Consider the following 17774-nt stretch of genomic DNA (forward strand, 5'->3'; position numbering starts at 1 on the left):
TGGGGAAATCACGGCGCCCTGTAGAGCGAGGGAATAATACACGGCCAGCATATTGTTGTGTGTCCGCCGACAAAGGAGAGACTTTGGTACGGAACGTGTCTTTATTCCGCAACCAACATGGGGAGCGACTTGCTCCGTAGCGTCCAGCTCAAGCGGCCCAATGAAACAGACTACTCGCCGCCCGGGTGCCCCATCCCAGAGTTCCCCGCGGCGTTGTACCCAGGGTGACCCGACCCGAACCTCACTCCGCGAAACACCACATTCTTCCGCACTTGATTGAGAAAGTCCCCCTTAGGTCAGTCCCCCGGTGAATAACGATCAGGAGGGCAGCGCACTCTTGTTGGATAGCGCTGAGTCGGCGTTCGAGGCCTTGAAATACTGGTCGACCCCGGGTCCGTTGAGGCACTTGTAGGTGGGCTGGCAGGGGGAGGCTGCGCTTGGCTTGCTGTACTTAAAGCTTGCGGTATGAAGCTAGCTCCATCTTCCTCCCGCGACGCCGGCGTTCCAACTTCCTGGTCCCCCTCCTGCCGAATGTGATCCTGATGGCGTCGCCAGATGACTGTGTCATGGTCCCGGTACACACGCAGCTTGTACGAGACAGGACCGCTCCTTGACAGTATAGTTGCCTTTAGCCACTTGTCTCCCCGATGGGGGTTCCACACACGTACCCGGTCCTTTATTTTAAACTCTCGGGTACGGCAGCTTCTTTGCAACATCTGGCGGAACTGATGCCTGGCCACTCTGTTTTCTACAGATGGCTTGAGAACATCCAGTCTAGTGCGAAGGCGTCTTCCCAAAAACAAAACTGCTGGCGCCTCCCCCGTTGTTGCATATGGAATGTTTCGGTAGGTTTGCAAAAACTTTCCTAAGGTCTGCTGCAGTGGCTCCGAGGCAACTCCCTTGCGCAGCGCCGATTTTAAGGTTTGCACAAATCTCTCCGCCAGGCCGTTGCTACTGGGGTGATACGGTGCTGTTAACACATGACGTGTTCCGATCCGTTTTAGAAAGTCCTTGAACTCGTTTGACGTAAACTGTGTACCGTTGTCAGAAACCAACGTCTCGGGCATTCCAAAACGCGCAAACACCTCCTGTAGCTTTTCAATAGTCTTTGCCGAGGTTGTCGCTTGCATAATAAACACCTCTGGCCATTTTGAGTGGGCATCCACAATTACCAAAAACATAGCTCCTCGAAATGGTCCAGCGTAGTCTACATGTACCCGCTGCCATGGTTTGGTGGGCCACGACCAAGGATGCAAAGGCGCTTGCGTAGGCAGATTACGCTGTTGCTGACACTGCTCACACGCCTTCACATGGTTTTCCACATCCTGGTCCACTGAGGGCCACCAAAAATAACTCCTAGCTAGCTCCTTGGCTCGCACTACTCCTGGATGCCCTTCATGGATTTCGTCCAGCAGCACGCTCCGTAGCTTTTCCGGCACTACCACTCGCAGTCCTAACATAAGGCAGCCCTGTTGTGCCGACAGCTCCGTGTTACGTTGAAACCAAGGTTTCAGCGCTTGGTCTCCCACGTAAGGAGGCCACCCCTTCAAGACGTAGTCGTACAACCGCCTCAGCAACGGGTCTCGTGCGGTTTCTCTTGCGATGTCCCGACTGTCCACCGGCAAGGACAGTAATCTTAAGGAACAAAAAGACTCCACTTTTTCGTCACTCTCTTGCCGCCCTTCCACTGGAAGTCTGGAGAAACAGTCCGCTTCAACATTCTCAGTCGACCGCTTGAACACCAAAGAATACCTGTAGGCAGACAGGGTCACTGCCCACCTTTGCAGACGTGCAGCCGCCATTGCCGGGATCCCAGTCTTTGGTCCAAAAATAGTCTGCAAGGGCTTATGGTCCGTCACAAGCTTAAACGTGCGTCCATAAAGGTAAAAGTGAAACTTCTTCACTCCAAACAGCAACGCCAGCGCTTCCTTTTCCAATTGGCTGTACCCTTTTTCTGCAGACGTCAGTGTCCGTGACGCGTATGCGACTGGCCGCGCAGTTCCATCTTCCAATATGTGAGACAACACAACTCCGACACCGTAAGATGATGATTCACACGCCAGTTGTAAGGGTGCTGTTGGGTCGTAGTGTACAAGCACTTCTGAGGACATCAGCAACTTTTTGACTGGTTGGAAGGCCTCTTGACATGCACGGTCCCAGTGCCACTTCACATCTTGATGCAGTAGCTTGTAGAGTGGAGCCACTATGGTTGCCAGTTGAGGAACAAACTTGCCGTAGTAGTTCACGGCTCCCAGAAGCGATCTCAGCTGCGACACGTCTGCTGGTGCTGGTGCCTTTACGATAGCAGCCACCTTCTCCTCCGACGTCCTTCTTCCTTCAGGACTTATCAGATGTCCCAGGTACTGCAACTGATCCTGGAAGAAGGCACACTTTTCTCGCTTGATGCGAACGCCTCGTTCCGCAAAACGCTTGAACACCTCCTCCAGACTTCTTAGATGCTCCTCCTGCGATTTTCCGGTAATTAGCACGTCATCCAAATAACATGCCACCCCTGGGATTCCTTTCAGCATGTTATCCATTACCCTCTGGAAAATTGCCGGGGCCGACGCTATTCCAAAAGGTAGGCGATTCATGAGGTATAGGCCTTTGTGTGTCGTGATGGTCAGTAATCGTCGGGACTCCTCACTCATGACAACCTGCTGATATGCTCTGTTGAGGTCGATTTTTGAAAAACTCTGACCTCCCGCCAACACTGAGAAGAGCTCATCTACTCTCGGCAAGGGATAACGCTCAACATCCAACATCGGATTCAATGTCATCTTGTAATCGCAGCACAATCGTATGGTGCCATCCTTCTTGGGAACAGGCACTAATGGTGTCGCAAACTCGCTACTGGTTGTCGGTGTGATGACACCAAGGGCTTCTAGGTTCGACAGTTCCTTTTCTACAGCTGGAACCAATGCAAAGGGTACACTCCTGGCCTTCAAAAACTTGTGATGACTTCCTTCTTTAAGGAACAGCCTCGCCTCCTCTCCAGAGATCTTCCCCAGTTCGTCCTTGAAGATGGCCTGATACCTGTCTAGTAATACTTGCAACTTGTCCACTGGCATCGGACTTGCCCCTTGTGTGCTCCTCTGAAGATTGTTGAAGCCCGTCACTTACTTCCAGTTCAACCGCAGCCTCTGTAGCCACTCCCGGCCAAGAAGTGGTGGCCCTGACTGGTTCAGGACATACAATGACAGGACTCTTGTTTCCTCTTGATGCGAAACTTTAACTTCCAGAACTCCACAGGGCTTGACAGTTTCCCCGGTGTACGTCTTCAACCGCAGCGCCGTCGGCTTCAAGTTCAATGCCGCAAACCTCTCACGGTATTGCTGCTTTGAGATGACTGATACCGCCGCTCCGGTATCGATTTCCATTGTCACCGGCGAATTCTCAACCAGCACTTCTACCGTCAATGGCTGGTCTTTTGGAGCTGTAATGCGGTTGACATGGGCGTCCTTAGTCACCGTTAAAGTTTTCAGCGACTTCTTCCTTCCTTGCGGCTTCCTCTCCTGAAATGAGCGGCATGCTCGCTGAATATGCCCCACTTTCTGGCATTTGTAACAGGTCGCCTCGCTGTGTATGCACGTGCGTGCGAGATGCTTGCTTGACCCGCAACGGTAACAAGCCACCCCTCGCTTCTTAGTATCTTCTTTGTCACCTTTCAACTTGTGGACGCTGGCGCTTTCCACTTGGTCGCTGTTGCCACCAGACCCGTGCACCTCGGATGTGCTTTTTATCGCTGTCTCCAAAGCCACGGCCCGGTCAACCGCTTTCTGGAAGGTCAACGTCTTATCTTCGGCGAAAAGTGCTCGCTGAATATCCACGCGGCGCATTCCGCAAACGAACCGGTCACGCAATGACTCATCCAAAAACGTGCCAAAGTCGCACGTTCGTGCGAGCGTCCTTAGCGCGGCGACGAACTGCGCAATAGTCTCGCCCTCCTCTTGAATTCGGCGATGAAATCTGGCTCGCTCTGCAATAACAGACGGCTTGGGTTCTAGATGGTCTCGTAGTAGCTGCGTTAGCTCGTCGAAGGACTTCGTTACTGGTAGCTGAGGAGCTGTTAGCGACTTGAGTAAGTTGTACGTCGTAGGCCCAATTAGGCTTAAAAAGGCGTCAACCTGGTCAGTTTCCGGCACATGGTTCGCTCTCAAAAACGACGCTAGTCTTTCTTCGTATAACGACCATGAGCACAACGAAGCGTCAAAATGTTCGACTTGCCCGAACTTGGCCATGGCTCTGCACCATTCCGCTGCGTCGCTTGCACCTCCGTACCCGCCGCAGTTGCTGTCTTCTCAGGCCTACACGGCGTCCACCAGTTGCTGCTCGAGTTCTGCTCGCATGGGTGGTCGGTCGAAAGTCCTCGTCGCCACTTTATGTTGTGTGTCCGCCGACAAAGGAGAGACTTTGGTACGGAACGTGTCTTTATTCCGCAACCAACATGGGGAGCGACTTGCTCCGTAGCGTCCAGCTCAAGCGGCCCAATGAAACAGACTACTCGCCGCCCGGGTGCCCCATCCCAGAGTTCCCCGCGGCGTTGTACCCAGGGTGACCCGACCCGAACCTCACTCCGCCAAACACCACACATATGACGATATGACAAGTATGATAAGTGTTGGCTGCATCGCAAGCCGATTGCTTTCGGACTTCTCTTCTATCTCCCCGAATGCAGTCCGTTAATGTCTATGTAATTTTACATCTTGTTTCTTGAAATTTGAGAAAACAAATCGAAACTCATATTTAGATCGAAAAGTCCGTGCACCGAAGCATCCGTACATTGAAATGTCCTACACCGAACAGTCCGAGCACCGAACTGTTCGTGCACCATAAAGTTCATGCACCGAAAGGACCGCACCGAAACGCCCTACACCGAAACGTCCCACACCGAAGTATCTGGATTCCTACACAGTTGCCAGAGGTCAAAATACGCATGGTCTCCCTCAGAACTCTGCTACCATTTCTTTCTCTTTGTGCAAAACCTGGGTATCCCCCCCTTCAGGCTGACAGTCATTGCAGTCTACAACATGTTTAGCGATTTCCGGGTGCTGAGCCTTATCTTCTACTGCCCTTTTATGTTCCAAGACCCTTTTATAACGACAAGTTTGCCCAACATAAGGCAACCCACACCGCAAAAAAATGTCGTACACCACTCCTACCTGGGAAGTTACATCTGAATTTCAGTTTTTTTTTTTTTTTTTTTGCTTTGACAACTAAATTTACACCGAACCACTTTGCCACTAATTTAAAGTTATGAGATATTCCATGGTAGTAAGGCACACCGACTACAGTCTTCACAACCGGTTTTTCCACAGGAGCCAAACTAAACTTTCCCAACACCTTGAGAACAATTATAACAATAACATCCTGGTGATGGCCCGCTCCGAAAAGACACAACGTTTGTAACTCCAACCCAATGCACACGTAACTTTTTACAGGAGCTATCCATCACAGACGCAATTAGACCCCTCTTAACTATCTCCGAGTGACAGCTGTCAGCTGCCAACAAAGGCTTTGCCGATTCCTTGCCGTACCGCCAGCACACGCCCTTTTCTGTACAGGAGGTCTAAGTACTGAATTTTGCCCTGAAGGGTACTTTCCCCCGTGAACGTCAAATCATGGCACTTGTCTAGTATGCACTTTTTAACTATCTATACCAACCGTTCCTCGAAAGCACAAATCAAGATGTCGTCTACATATTGACGGACAGCGACAGCTCCACTTGGCAGAGACCGCACAACCATGTATACGTGAACATCCATATCGACTAAAACATAACGGACAACACTGGCGCAATTCACGATCCGATACACACCCCCCTTTTTGAATAAAAAGAGAACCTTCGAAGTCTACAACAATGGACTCTAAATGAAACTCCAGAATTGTAAAGAAAAACTATCTACATCAATCCCAGAGGCAGACTGAAGCTTCACTAGATTATCATCACACCACCTCCTGTCAATCATTAACAGCTCCGACTTAGCCATAGAGTATAGTATAAGTCCATGATATCTAAAGTTGTCACATCACACCTTATCCCGTAATGTGGATTCAATATTTCAATCAATTGCTCAGAGATGTTTAGTGACAACGGACTGTTGAGCTCCCCTCCTGTCAGGCACTTCTGGAAAAACCAACACCTTTTGCCAAGCTCAATTTATGTTCACAAACACTTTCAAGGGAAAACCAGCCTTACGGTCCTTCAGCAGATATTGCAACCTTAGAGTTGCCTGCGACACTACCCCTAATCTCTTTATCTCCGTCGGGAAGTCACACACCTTGAGCACTGCAACCACCTTCCTTTTTGCTTTCTTCAGGTCACCCGCATACGGTCTAAAGGTCTATCAACTGCTTCAGAAGCTTTTGCTCCAAACAAGTCGTTCTCCAGGACAGCAAACCTTCCTGATTTGTCCGTTTGAAGCAAAGTAAGCTCCTTCTGTTCTAGCTCCTTCTTTACGTTCCTGAACGTCTTACAATTTACCCTGTACGTCAAAAAAGATTGATCTACCAACCTAGACACTTTCCTTATAGACTCACCAATAAAAAATTCAGAGGACACCTAAGCACTTCTTATGAGTTGTGAATGCGAAAGCATGCTCGACGCCGAGGGGAGCAGAAGCGGCCGCAGCGCCGGCATGGAGTGCGGCGGTGCGCCGCGCAGACCGCCCTGGCTCGCTGGTGACTGCTGCGCCGCTGGGTGAGGCAGATGCAGGAGTGCGAAGCTCGGCGCGGCACGTGCTGAAATCACGTCTCCTCTCATCATCAGCGTAGCGTTAGGCCTAACGTCAGGTCAGCGCATACCCGCGTCCCCCCTCTTCCCGCTGTGCCGCTAGCAGTTCAGTTCGACTGGCTCCTTAGCAACGATGACGCCGTTGCTATGGAGTCACGTGACGCGTCGCAGCCAATGGGAATTTAGGTCCCGTTTCGCTCAGGGGAATTTGGGTGCCGTTTATCGCTGCTACAGGCAACGATAACACCGGCTTCAAGCTCAGATAACGCCGGATCGCTCCGTGAGCTTTATAATGCTTTCCCATTAAAACATTTCTCTTATCCTGGTCAAAAAATTTTCTGGCAATTTCGAACACATGAGATGCGATGTCCACTTTAGAAGGTTTCACATTAACGGAGAACTTCGGTCGCTTAGCCAGACATGTGCTTCCCTTTTTTCGTCCAGCTGCTTTCCTAACAAGTTGAGGAGCGATGAATTCCAACATCTGCTGCGACGCATGCAGTTCGCTTTGACAAGGATGCTAATGCTTTCCCTCGAATTCCGCTCCATAACGCTTCCCGTTTTGACGACAACAAATGCAACCAGGTAGAATACTCAATAGTATTAACCTAGTCTTTCTCGCGAGTTAATGTCCAAATACTGTCGCAGTATCTTACAAGCTTGCCTGAGTTGGTCCCTTAGAGAGTTCCTGTCGGCCGTCAGCACTTTCTTGTTGGTCGTCCAATCCTCAAGCCAACAATAAAAGGTAGGATCATCTTTGTTCTTCGATGTATCTTTCCCTTAAGCAGAAGCTCAGGAAACACCAATCCGCCTCGAGCTCCGCCATCCGCTGCCCCAACTTGCAGAGTACTGAGAGACTCTAGAAAAAGGTTATGCATATTTATACTTTGAGCGTCGGTTCTTCATAGATGAGAATAACAGTCGCGAAGGTCATAAGATGACGAGCAAGATTGTAGTCCATGAAGCACGCCAAGAGATACCATGGCTTATGTATAACAAGCCGAGATCAGGGCTATCGAAAACGATGCATGCGTTTAGAACGGCCAAGGTTATACTTAAAATGTTATACGTAATACAATTTTGTTGTGCCTAGCTTCACTTTTTTGTTTTGTTCTAACATGGGTGATATATAGAAACGAAGTCGTAGAACACTGGGCGCACTGCTATTTCGGTAATATACCTTGATCTCGGCACGAATCTGTTAGCGTCCGGAGGCCTGTTAAATTTGGCGAAGTGACGAACAGCGATAAACAAGGCCTTCTTTGCGGGAATCTACGTTTGCAGCCCAGCCATTTTATTTTTATTTATCTTTTTCAGTGTCTGGCGCGAAAGCAATTTGCTAGATGGTTGAAATATGACGATGCAACGAAGTCAAAAGGAATTACAACGAATAAAAAGAGATAAGAGGGTGACTGGAACACTCGACGTTCCCTTCGCCCTCTTACTGTTGCCACAGTTTTATTTTCTGCGAATGATTATAGCTATTAATGAATAACCCTTTATGCATTAGTCTATGCGTAAGGAAATTATACTGTTTTCTTACAGATACAATGCGTAACAAGTATATCGATAACAGTCGTTATTCCTCAAATCATGTATAAGGAAACGTATCATATCCTTACGCTTAGTAGGTGGAGCAACTTTTTAGAGCGTAGATGCCGAAGAAAGTTTCCCCCAGTTATGCTTGTATACACTCCGTGCGACGCGACTGGCGCGCCGCCGCGCGGCCGGTACCGAAGGTAGGCAGTGAGAACCCCAGAGAAAACGAAACCGAAACCACGCCACGTACGTTGGCACGCATTGAAGTCGGAGTGGTGCGGTTACGCTGTGTTCACAGCATGAAGTACTGCCTGTGCTGCGTCATTAAGTGCTTCAAAAGTTATGCGTCGTATCTCGTGGAGACAAAGTTTCACAGTTTTTCACCTCGCCGATGTTTTGTGGGACAGCGACAACGATGGAGCCGTGCCGTACGACGCGAGAAATTTGGTCTCCCGATCATGTCTGCCACTGAGTCGGCACGGCTGACATATTCTACACTGCCGCTTTGCGCTCTGCGTTTGTTTTCGTACCAGTAACGCCCACATGTGTCAGCGTCGATGGGACGAACTGAAATGCCATCCCACACTCGCGGGTATGCAGTGCCAATTTCGTTGGAGGAATGCCTTCCGAAGAAGTTTCGTCCCCATCGTACGTGTCGATGATATTTCCGGACAAGTATGGCACGCAATCTGTACTTCATGAAGAAAGATTCGAACGGTAAAAAAAGTGACAAATATAAATCTAAAAAAAAAAAAACAATGAAACTCGGAATCACTGAAGAATCGACGTTTAAGTATGGAAGTTTACGTGGTGTGGCTATCTTTTGGATGTGGAAACGCTGACACCCCGAGTTCTGTAGACAACATTTTTTTTTTTCGCGGCTTTAGAGCCACCTATCGCAAAGTGGTTCGAACTGGAAGTACCGCCCACTGGTCCCTTCCTACCTGTAAAGTGTGCACCTCCCACGATGAGTGGTATTATCTGACAGCCTTTGACGGTCAAAGCCAGTTCCCATTTAGTTACACCGCCCAAACTAAATTTCCACCTGGTTTCGCTATGCCAACTCTTTTTGTTATAATAAGTGTTGTGCCAAGTGACGGTCATGTCAAAGTACCTGTGCGCCGAAAATCAGCACCTCGCACAACAGGTTATTACACAACAGCTGACCGCAAAAGCCCTTGGCGGCCAAACCGTGTTCTGGCCGACAACTTTGTTTTCACGGCTTTGGAACCACCTTTCGTAAAGTTGTTTCAATCGGAAGTACAGTCCACTAGTCCCTTCCTACCTCTAAAGTCTCCACCTCCCCCGACCAGTGGTATTGTCTTGACAGCCTTTTCATGGTCAAAACCGGTTCCCATTGAGTTACGCCGCCCAAACCAAATTTTCACTTGGTTTCCCTATGGCACCTTTTGTTTTTTGTATAATAAGTGCTGTGTCATGTTACTGTCAAGTCCAAGCATCTGTGTGCCCAAATCTGCACTTTGCACAGCCCGGTTATAACACAACGTTTTGGGTCCAATATTGGCTTTATGTCTTTATTCGTTAGAAACCTAACTTTCACACCTGCTGTCTTCAAGAAACTTGGCACTCTTCGTGCACAAACTTAGTGAACAACTCACTCGCCTCCAAATATCATCGTTCCAGCAGTCCTAGGTTTACAGCGACGAGCGAAATAAATTTCCCACTCACAGCAATTAAGGTGGCGGCCGTCTTGTTTTTCGGAAAATTGCTCCAACTTCTTTTTCGGCCCCAACTAGAGAAATTACCCCTAATAACGACTCAAACTCAATATATAAGAAGTGGACAACAGCTAAATTCCCTTCTGCCTCTGCACTCATGCAACGTCACCCTCAACTTATCGGCTCAAAAAGCAAAAGTTCCGTCCGTGCGCGCTTCCGCCGCCACAGCTTGGCATGCGAAAAGGCGCCGCAGGCTGCTGAACGCGCCTCACAGTCGAACGCCAGCTCCTCCGCTAGCGGCGCTGCGCGCGTTTTTCAAAGCGCCCCCTATAGTTCCTGCACGGAGTGTATAACTCTGGGCCATCTGTGGCGAGAAACGGAGGGAGAGGAGGAGATGGAAGCGCGGGGATGGCGCTGAGCTCTGGTTGGAATGAATAGGGGGTGGACGCTAAGCTATACACCTTTTCCGTCTAACCTCGATACAGCGCGTAACGTGCGTAGCCTCGACTCGGCGCACAGCGGGAATAGTTCTTCCGGTTCTAACACTTCCGGTATGCGGGAGCAGGCCTAGCCGGCTGACAAGATGCTGAAGTGGTGCGCGTTAAATGGGTTTTGAAGCCCTTGACAGCGAAGTGAGTTGTAATAAGGTGGGTTAATACGTCGATGTATCATGTCCGCGCATATTTGGTCATCGGGCTGCCACGCGCAGTCGTTGGCTGCCGCAGCAATTTCCGAAAACGGAAGATAGCGCGCGACAAATTGTGCACCGAACCAGTGTTGCCAGATGGTCCCACCAAAATACCGCCAAACTACTGGTAGATATATCCCAAATATAGCCAAAGCTGTAAAAAAAAAATATAGCCCAAAATAGCCAAAACTAAAACAATGAATTTTAAGCCTTATATTGACCATTTCTCACGCTCATACGTTATATGTTACAATCTCTGCTTCAACCCTCAGATGCGCCACCTTTTGTGTGCATTAGGTTACTTGTGAATTTTTCAAGAAAAGCTTCCGAAGGATAAATATCCGTACAAAACTGGCCCTTCCTTCGTAGGTTTTCAGAAGTACAAAGCACACAAAGACGGCTTTATTGTGAAGCCCGGGAAATATGATCATACACACTTAACATCGTAACACCCTTGTGGGTGTAAATGGCTTGTCCTATAACTAACACCCATTTGGGTGTAGCAAAACGCCCTAAACAAAGGGCGTTATTCCTAACGCCCCTAAAATAGGGTGTTTTCCCCTAACACCCTTAAAGGACGGCGTTATTCCGAACACCTTTCAATTAGGGTGTGATTCCACTGTACACCTTTTTATTAGGGCGTTATGTCTGCGCAGTACGCCCTCTAAATTGTGTGTATCACCGCCAGAAAGGGAAATAAAAAAGGCGCGATTACCAACACCCAAAAGAGCGCTCGAGAAAATGACTGCAAATGCCTGGTTCACTTTTTATTTTTTAATCAAGGTTCTAACAGGTTCTACAAAATTCTCTATAGACGATTGCAAGCAGGTCATCTGGCCGCAGCCATGTCTCTGCTTATGCGGGCAAGTGCGTGCAATTACAAGCGTGCCAAAGGGCAAAGCTACGTTCACGCGCACGACATCAAACTTGGCGAAGGCAAGACAGAAAGAAATAGTTCTCTTTTATCCTCGCAATTCCACCACGACCGAGACGCTTCTAAACCAGTGGCGGTCCGTGCGTGTAAGGTCATGAATATTTCAACCGGACATTGCTTCATAACCCTTTCAAATTGTACAACCGAAGGCCCTAGTTGAATCTCCAACTGTACTTTTCTTGTGACGTTTATGCTTCCTTGCACTGGCGACGTGGACAAAACTGACAAGCTTGCAAAGACGGTACGACCAGGAGTTGCTTGGGACGCAAGCGGCAGTTCATGTTTGTAAACCGTAAAATGGTCGATTGAAACGGAAGCAGGGAGGCTATGTTCGACAAATGTTTCGTTACTCCTAAAAATAAACGGAAGTGGCGGAAGTGACGATATCGCGTTTGATTGGTTAGAGGTTCAAATGACGAAAGTTACCTATTTTCGCCTTTTGACCTTCCAACCAATCAAACGCGATATCGTCGCTTCCGTCACTTCCTTTTCTTTTCAGGAGAAATGAAACATTTGTTGAACATAGCCCCTTTGGACTACTATCAGAAGCATGCTTGCTGAGTACTTACCAATAAAACAGCGATCTCATGTAATCCGTGATAGATGCATAATCCGATTCGGGCAGCACAGAACTATCCACAAACACAATGTCGAGGATGAAGCGGTCTCTCACATTCAGCGGAAGTTTCGCGGTCGCCGATGAGCACCTCTCTGTCGTTATAGATGCGTAATCCGATTCGGGCAGCACAAAACAACGCAAACACAATGCCGAGGTTGAAGGCGGTCGATCACATTCAACGGAAGTCTCGCGGCCGCCGATGAGCAGCTCTTTGTCGAAATGCGTCCAACAAATACAGCACAATAATTCCATGGACTCCGACGAAATAAACGATCATTTCCGAAAACTTGGCATGGATGTATTCCGGCCGTTCACGACGAAAAATCACGGCTGCGACTTAACCGCACGAAAAACAGGAATACACTGACGGGCGCCCCCCTTTTTGTAAACCGAACCTACGTGGCCCCTACAACTCATCATAACTTGGCATACGGCAAAGACTACGGCCCCAGTAGCCCATCAGCGCGGCAGAGCGAATCACGTGACAAATTTTCGTCCAAGCGTCCTTGCCCTACGGAGAGCGATCACGTGTTTTGCGCCACCCCTCTGATTTGCTAGAAGTGGACTTCGCACTCGCTCAGAGCAACACGAAGACACAAAAGAAGGTTTCGAGGCTTATCAGAAGACGAGGTCAAAGGGGGTTGGACAAAGCCGCTAATCTCCCTCTGCTGCTTTGTATTGCCACCTGCCCTGCCCAGGGAAGGTCGCGAAATCGGACTCGCTAGGGCTTGCTTTGCGTAGTACAACCTTGAGCGTCTCAAACTGCTACTCCTGTAGACGCGCATGATCTGGTACGGACCGCGAGATCACAAGATAAATACGAAAAAACATTTTTAACGCCGCCGAAGACGCGGTTTCACGTGTACCAAAGAAAAACCGAAAAAAAAAGCGTCGGAAAGCTAGATATTTTGGTGTCATTACGCAGAGATAAGAGTCGCGTCCCTGGGGGCGTCATTAATCCGGCACTTTCGATTGTCTTGCGACATTGTTTCTTCAGAGCTACACTCCAAAATAAAGTATCAGTGAAGGTGCTATAAGTAGTGCGAAACCCAGTCAGGTGAGTTTGTAATATCCGAAATGAGGTCGCCACAGTTTGTTCAAGTCTTCAGCTTAAAAAGTCTTTCTCAGGTTAAAAGTAAGCAGATTCTATTTCACTTAATCTTGCTTTGTACTGTTTTTTAACGTCGGATTTTAGACAGTCAAGCAATAGAAATACCTCGCCGGCATAGCCGATTCACACAGGACACTCTTGACAGTCAACCAAAAACGGCGCCACGTACGGTATGTCAGGATAGCGTCGGCGCGACCCATCCCATTTTTCAGATATTGGCTAGACCAAAATAATATCGGCACAATCTTTCCGATTTAATTCCATAGCAGCGCAATAGTGTGTGCTGCCTAGGTTGTATATTTACACGTCTTCATTCTTTTTTTTTTTGCGAGCGGAGATGGGTTTTTTTTATAATCAAGGTTGAACCGAAAAAACTGATGCACGCGCAAAACGTAATTTTAGGCTCGTGTCGAACGAAGAGTTCAATAGGAGTTGCAAAAACTATTCTCTAGCATTTCCTAATCATACGCGACTCCGTGTGGCGATTAATTATACTCGATGTTTGTACCGCCGTACATCAACAACAGTTTCACCAAAGCAATACATATGAACGGCCAAGAAATCATGGGTGTATTTGACAGCATCATCATTACGCCCGTTTCACACCGTGTGGATGAAGGGCGTAAAATTCGCCCATACACCCTTTCTACACGATTTCAGACACCATCGCTGCAAGTGGGGCATAAAGAGGGCGTGTAAAGGGCGTAAAACGTCAGCACACCCTTTTTACACCAACCGATATTCAGAAATCGTGTAAAAAGTGTGTAAAAAGGGTGTTTTTCCTAACCTACACCCTTCCTACACCCTTTTTACACGATTATGGGTGTTACAATGTTTAGTGTGTACAATAAACAAAAGAACAAAATACAGAAGCAGAACAGTCATAACACTGGGTGTTTCAAACCAGAACCCCAGTATCTCAGGTCCTTACAAATATCCACCCCTCGTCTCTTTTTCTTTGTAAAGAATATTAGTGTCACCTATCCATGTTCACGCTATTTCTGATTGTGTTGCCCTTTCCTGGGGTGGGCAACGTGAAAGTGCGGACTTCTCATTTTTAGAAACCTGGGTGCCTAAGGATTCTCACAATGGGCACCAAAGTAGTATTTCGAGAGTTAAGCCTACGTCCGGGCAAAGCCATATGCGTCCGGGTTGAAGGCGCGCTACCGGGCCTGTGGTAATAGTGCAATCTGTTTGGTTTGCTCCACTGCGCTGTAGGGAGACCGCTTGAACTCTGCAAGCATTGCTTCACCGCGTAATGTGAAAACCCCAAAGTTTGTAGAAGTTTGAAGCCTTTCTCTTTCCTCTCCCTCCTCTCGACTAGCAAAAAGAGAAACTTTTTTCTTTCGAAACTGATTAAAAGTTCGAAAATTAACTAGCCGAACCTCAAAGTTCGGCGGCGAACCTGAGGTTCGACAAAAGTTCGCCGCACTCTTAGAAATAGCCCAAAATAGCCACATAGCCAAACACGAAATTTTAACGCCAACTAGAAAAAAATGTAGCCCAATTTGGCTATATATAGCCCAATCTGGCAACACTGCAACACAAGAAGTCGCAAAGCGAATGCGGCTGTGACGTATACACTTTGCATCGCTTCCCCGCTGATATCAGCGAGGAAGCGATGCAGTATCAGCACACACAAAAAAGCGAATAGGCAGAATAGAAACGGTGCAGTAATAGGCCTCGACAAGTCAAATGTAGAACGAATTTTGCAGCTTGTGGTGCAAATGTAAGACCCTGGGTGTAAGGATTGTTATTGGCTACTCAAGTTTTGTTTTTCATTCCGTTCATTCCTACGAGGATGTGCACTATAATTTTGTGTGTTGCTCGGTAGCGACGCCCGTAAAATACGTTAATGAAAACAATACGAAAAGAGGGCGCAAAATCGTCGTCGCCCTCCCCCCCTCCCCCCCCCCCCCTTTCACCCCCATCTCCTGAATAGTTCCCACGCATCTGGGCGTCATACGAAGTAGAGATGTCCCGGTAACTAGCGATCGTACCTCGAGGGTGCACCATAACAATAAGCCGTTCGGCCCGCGTCGCCAACTCCCATTGTGAGTATTTCTACGATTAAACGATGATACTTCTATGCCCAGGGTCGCTCTCGCTCGCGCATAGAAACCCTCCGTTAGTCACTCGCCAGAAGGCTGTCATTCTTCACAAACAACAACACGCGAAGAGTAAACACTGGTAAACGTCCTCGGGAAAAGTGAACATGCCTCTGATTTCGATTACCGGCGACGCTGGCGACGAACCTCTCGGCGCTGTTGGCGCAACAACGGGCGCCATGAAGGCGAACAAACACGCCAGAACACAAGAATAATTCACACTTTCATTAACAAACTAATTAAGAACTCATTAAAGGGAAAACAATGAAGATACGATGCACGGGGTCAATGGGGACAACGCAGGAGCTGGGAACAACGCTGCTCTCCGCATACCAAAATGGGCGCACAACAACCGTACGCCAGACGGCGCGGCTGTCGCTGCAACACGCAAGATGGCGACGACTACGCGGAAAAGGTGTATAGCTGCCTTTGTCTCCACTCACTGTCCGAACGCATTTAAGCAGTGAGCATGTAGACAAAGGCAGCTAGGTTTGCGCCGACCCACTAATCATTCCGACCAGAACTCGGCGCTCTGACCTCCACGCGCGCTCTGGTGTCCTTCCCTGAGTCCTAGTTTCTCACCGTGTAAGAATGCTGCGATTTTTATTCCAGAGTTTTACGGCGTTTGATCGAATGCTCTACGGGCAAGCCGTCTCATCGTTTGCAGACTTCGCAGATTACTCACTCTCCAGCCAGATGCCAAAAGAAAGAGCGATAACACGTGCCGTCCCGCTGCTCGCTTCCCGCGTTGATAAAACTTCCTTTCCCGCATAACACCGGATGAAGTGTGGCTCCAATGCGATACTCTGCTTGAGCGTAATGTGTTCGTCGCGGTCCTGGTGAAGCTCGAAAGGGGACCGACCAGCGTCGACACGACTCTCGGTCTTGACGTACCCATGTGGAAGTATATTACGGACGTCCTGCGCTTCTTCAGCAGATTTCTAGCAGATGGTGCGTTGGGATGAAGATATTATAGCTGGGTTCAGCAAATTATTCGCGAACTCTGTTGTCCGCTAGCTAAACGCGAATCTCGAGATCCGTAAGTTATTATACGTCCGGATTTGATGGAGATTGGTTGAACACAGAAGTGAAGCCCTCATACACTGAGAAGTTGTGGGACATTACGGGCAATAAAAATCAATTCAAATCCCGTCTTCAAGGCTTGACACACTAAATCTTGACACACAAAACTTGGCACGCAAAATCACCTCATCTCAAAGGAGAACCCAAATTTCATCCAATAGACAAGCCCCAACACAACCCCGAAAATTCCATGTTGATTGCTGAACCCTTCCCCAGCACAATAAAGGGTGGTTTCTAAAGTAAGCTGACAGATCAGTAAGAAAGTGAGCCATGAGGTCACGCTATAAGCAAGTCCCCCCTCCCCCCCCCCCTTTTTTTTTTCTTTAAAGCGGACGCTTATCAGCTGTGCCATACTGCTATGAAATAATGAAAAAACGGATAGAGTACAGGCGAGATGGCGGATGTTTACCATGTTGCAACTTAACCCGAGTCTGGGGTATGGAATAGAAACTTGAAAGTAGAAGGGGCAGAAAAAAGAGAAGAGAACGTCTCAAACGCAGCTAAAAAATTTATTCGGTACCACGTCTTTATTTAATCACAACCACAAGGTCGCCAACCACACAACTTGCCCTTCGCTAAGACAGAAAGCACCAGGACACACAAAAGCGCACAACCAGAACAGGACAGTGGGTTTCCATTTCATACCTGCAGTCTCGGGTTAAGTTGCAACATGATATAATATTGGCCTTTTTTACGGCTAAATCGAATTTGTGAAACTGTAGATGGTGTGGCTTTATTTGTAAATATATCAGCTTGAACTTTAGAAATAACTAGAACACAAAGAAAGAAAGGACAGGATATGACACACAGCTGACTACCAACGATGTTTTAGCGTAAACTTCTTCCTTGCGCTTTTGGTCCTTCCTTTTGAGTCCCAAGTGGAGCACGATAAACCTATTATATAAATTACCCTATTCCACTAATAAAGCTCAACTCTTTACGGTTATTCAGTGGTTTTATTGTTTGTTTTTCACTTGGAACTCAAAACACCAGTCCCTTATCTCGATCCCACCTAAAAAAAGAAACGCATAGGTTTTTGCGCTGTGTGACGACCCTAAAGATTTGGTCTTGATCACGTAATTGTCACGGGCTCTGTCGCTGGAGTGAGGCACCCAAGATTGCCGATAACAAACAATTGCAACTTTATATACGTAGCGAAAGGATTACGGAATACAGTGGCTACACACTCTCGCAAAAATAGGAATGTTCTGGGAGAGTTCTACGCCACTACGCGTCAAGAAGTTCCAAGGGTGAACACTCACGCACTTGAATGACTTTGC

The 17774-nt window shown here is 48.1% G+C and overlaps 1 protein-coding gene and 1 pseudogene across 1 annotated transcript; one reads left to right on the forward strand and one right to left on the reverse strand.

Annotated features, from left to right (window-relative positions):
- Positions 1-258: 258 nt before the first annotated feature.
- LOC115319999 (uncharacterized protein K02A2.6-like) lies at positions 259-1557 on the reverse strand. The gene has a single exon (XM_029980082.2). It carries the CDS (start codon positions 1458-1460, stop codon positions 297-299), a length of 1164 nt encoding a protein of 387 aa, XP_029835942.2. The 5' UTR covers positions 1461-1557; the 3' UTR covers positions 259-296.
- A 2890-nt stretch (positions 1558-4447) lies between these two features.
- LOC120837456 overlaps positions 4448-17774 on the forward strand; it is a 33769-nt pseudogene continuing 20442 nt past the window's right edge.

This window comes from Ixodes scapularis, unplaced genomic scaffold, assembly GCF_016920785.2.
Source record: "Ixodes scapularis isolate PalLabHiFi unplaced genomic scaffold, ASM1692078v2 PGA_scaffold9__187_contigs__length_104089568, whole genome shotgun sequence".
NCBI classification, from domain to species: Eukaryota; Metazoa; Arthropoda; class Arachnida; order Ixodida; family Ixodidae; genus Ixodes; species Ixodes scapularis.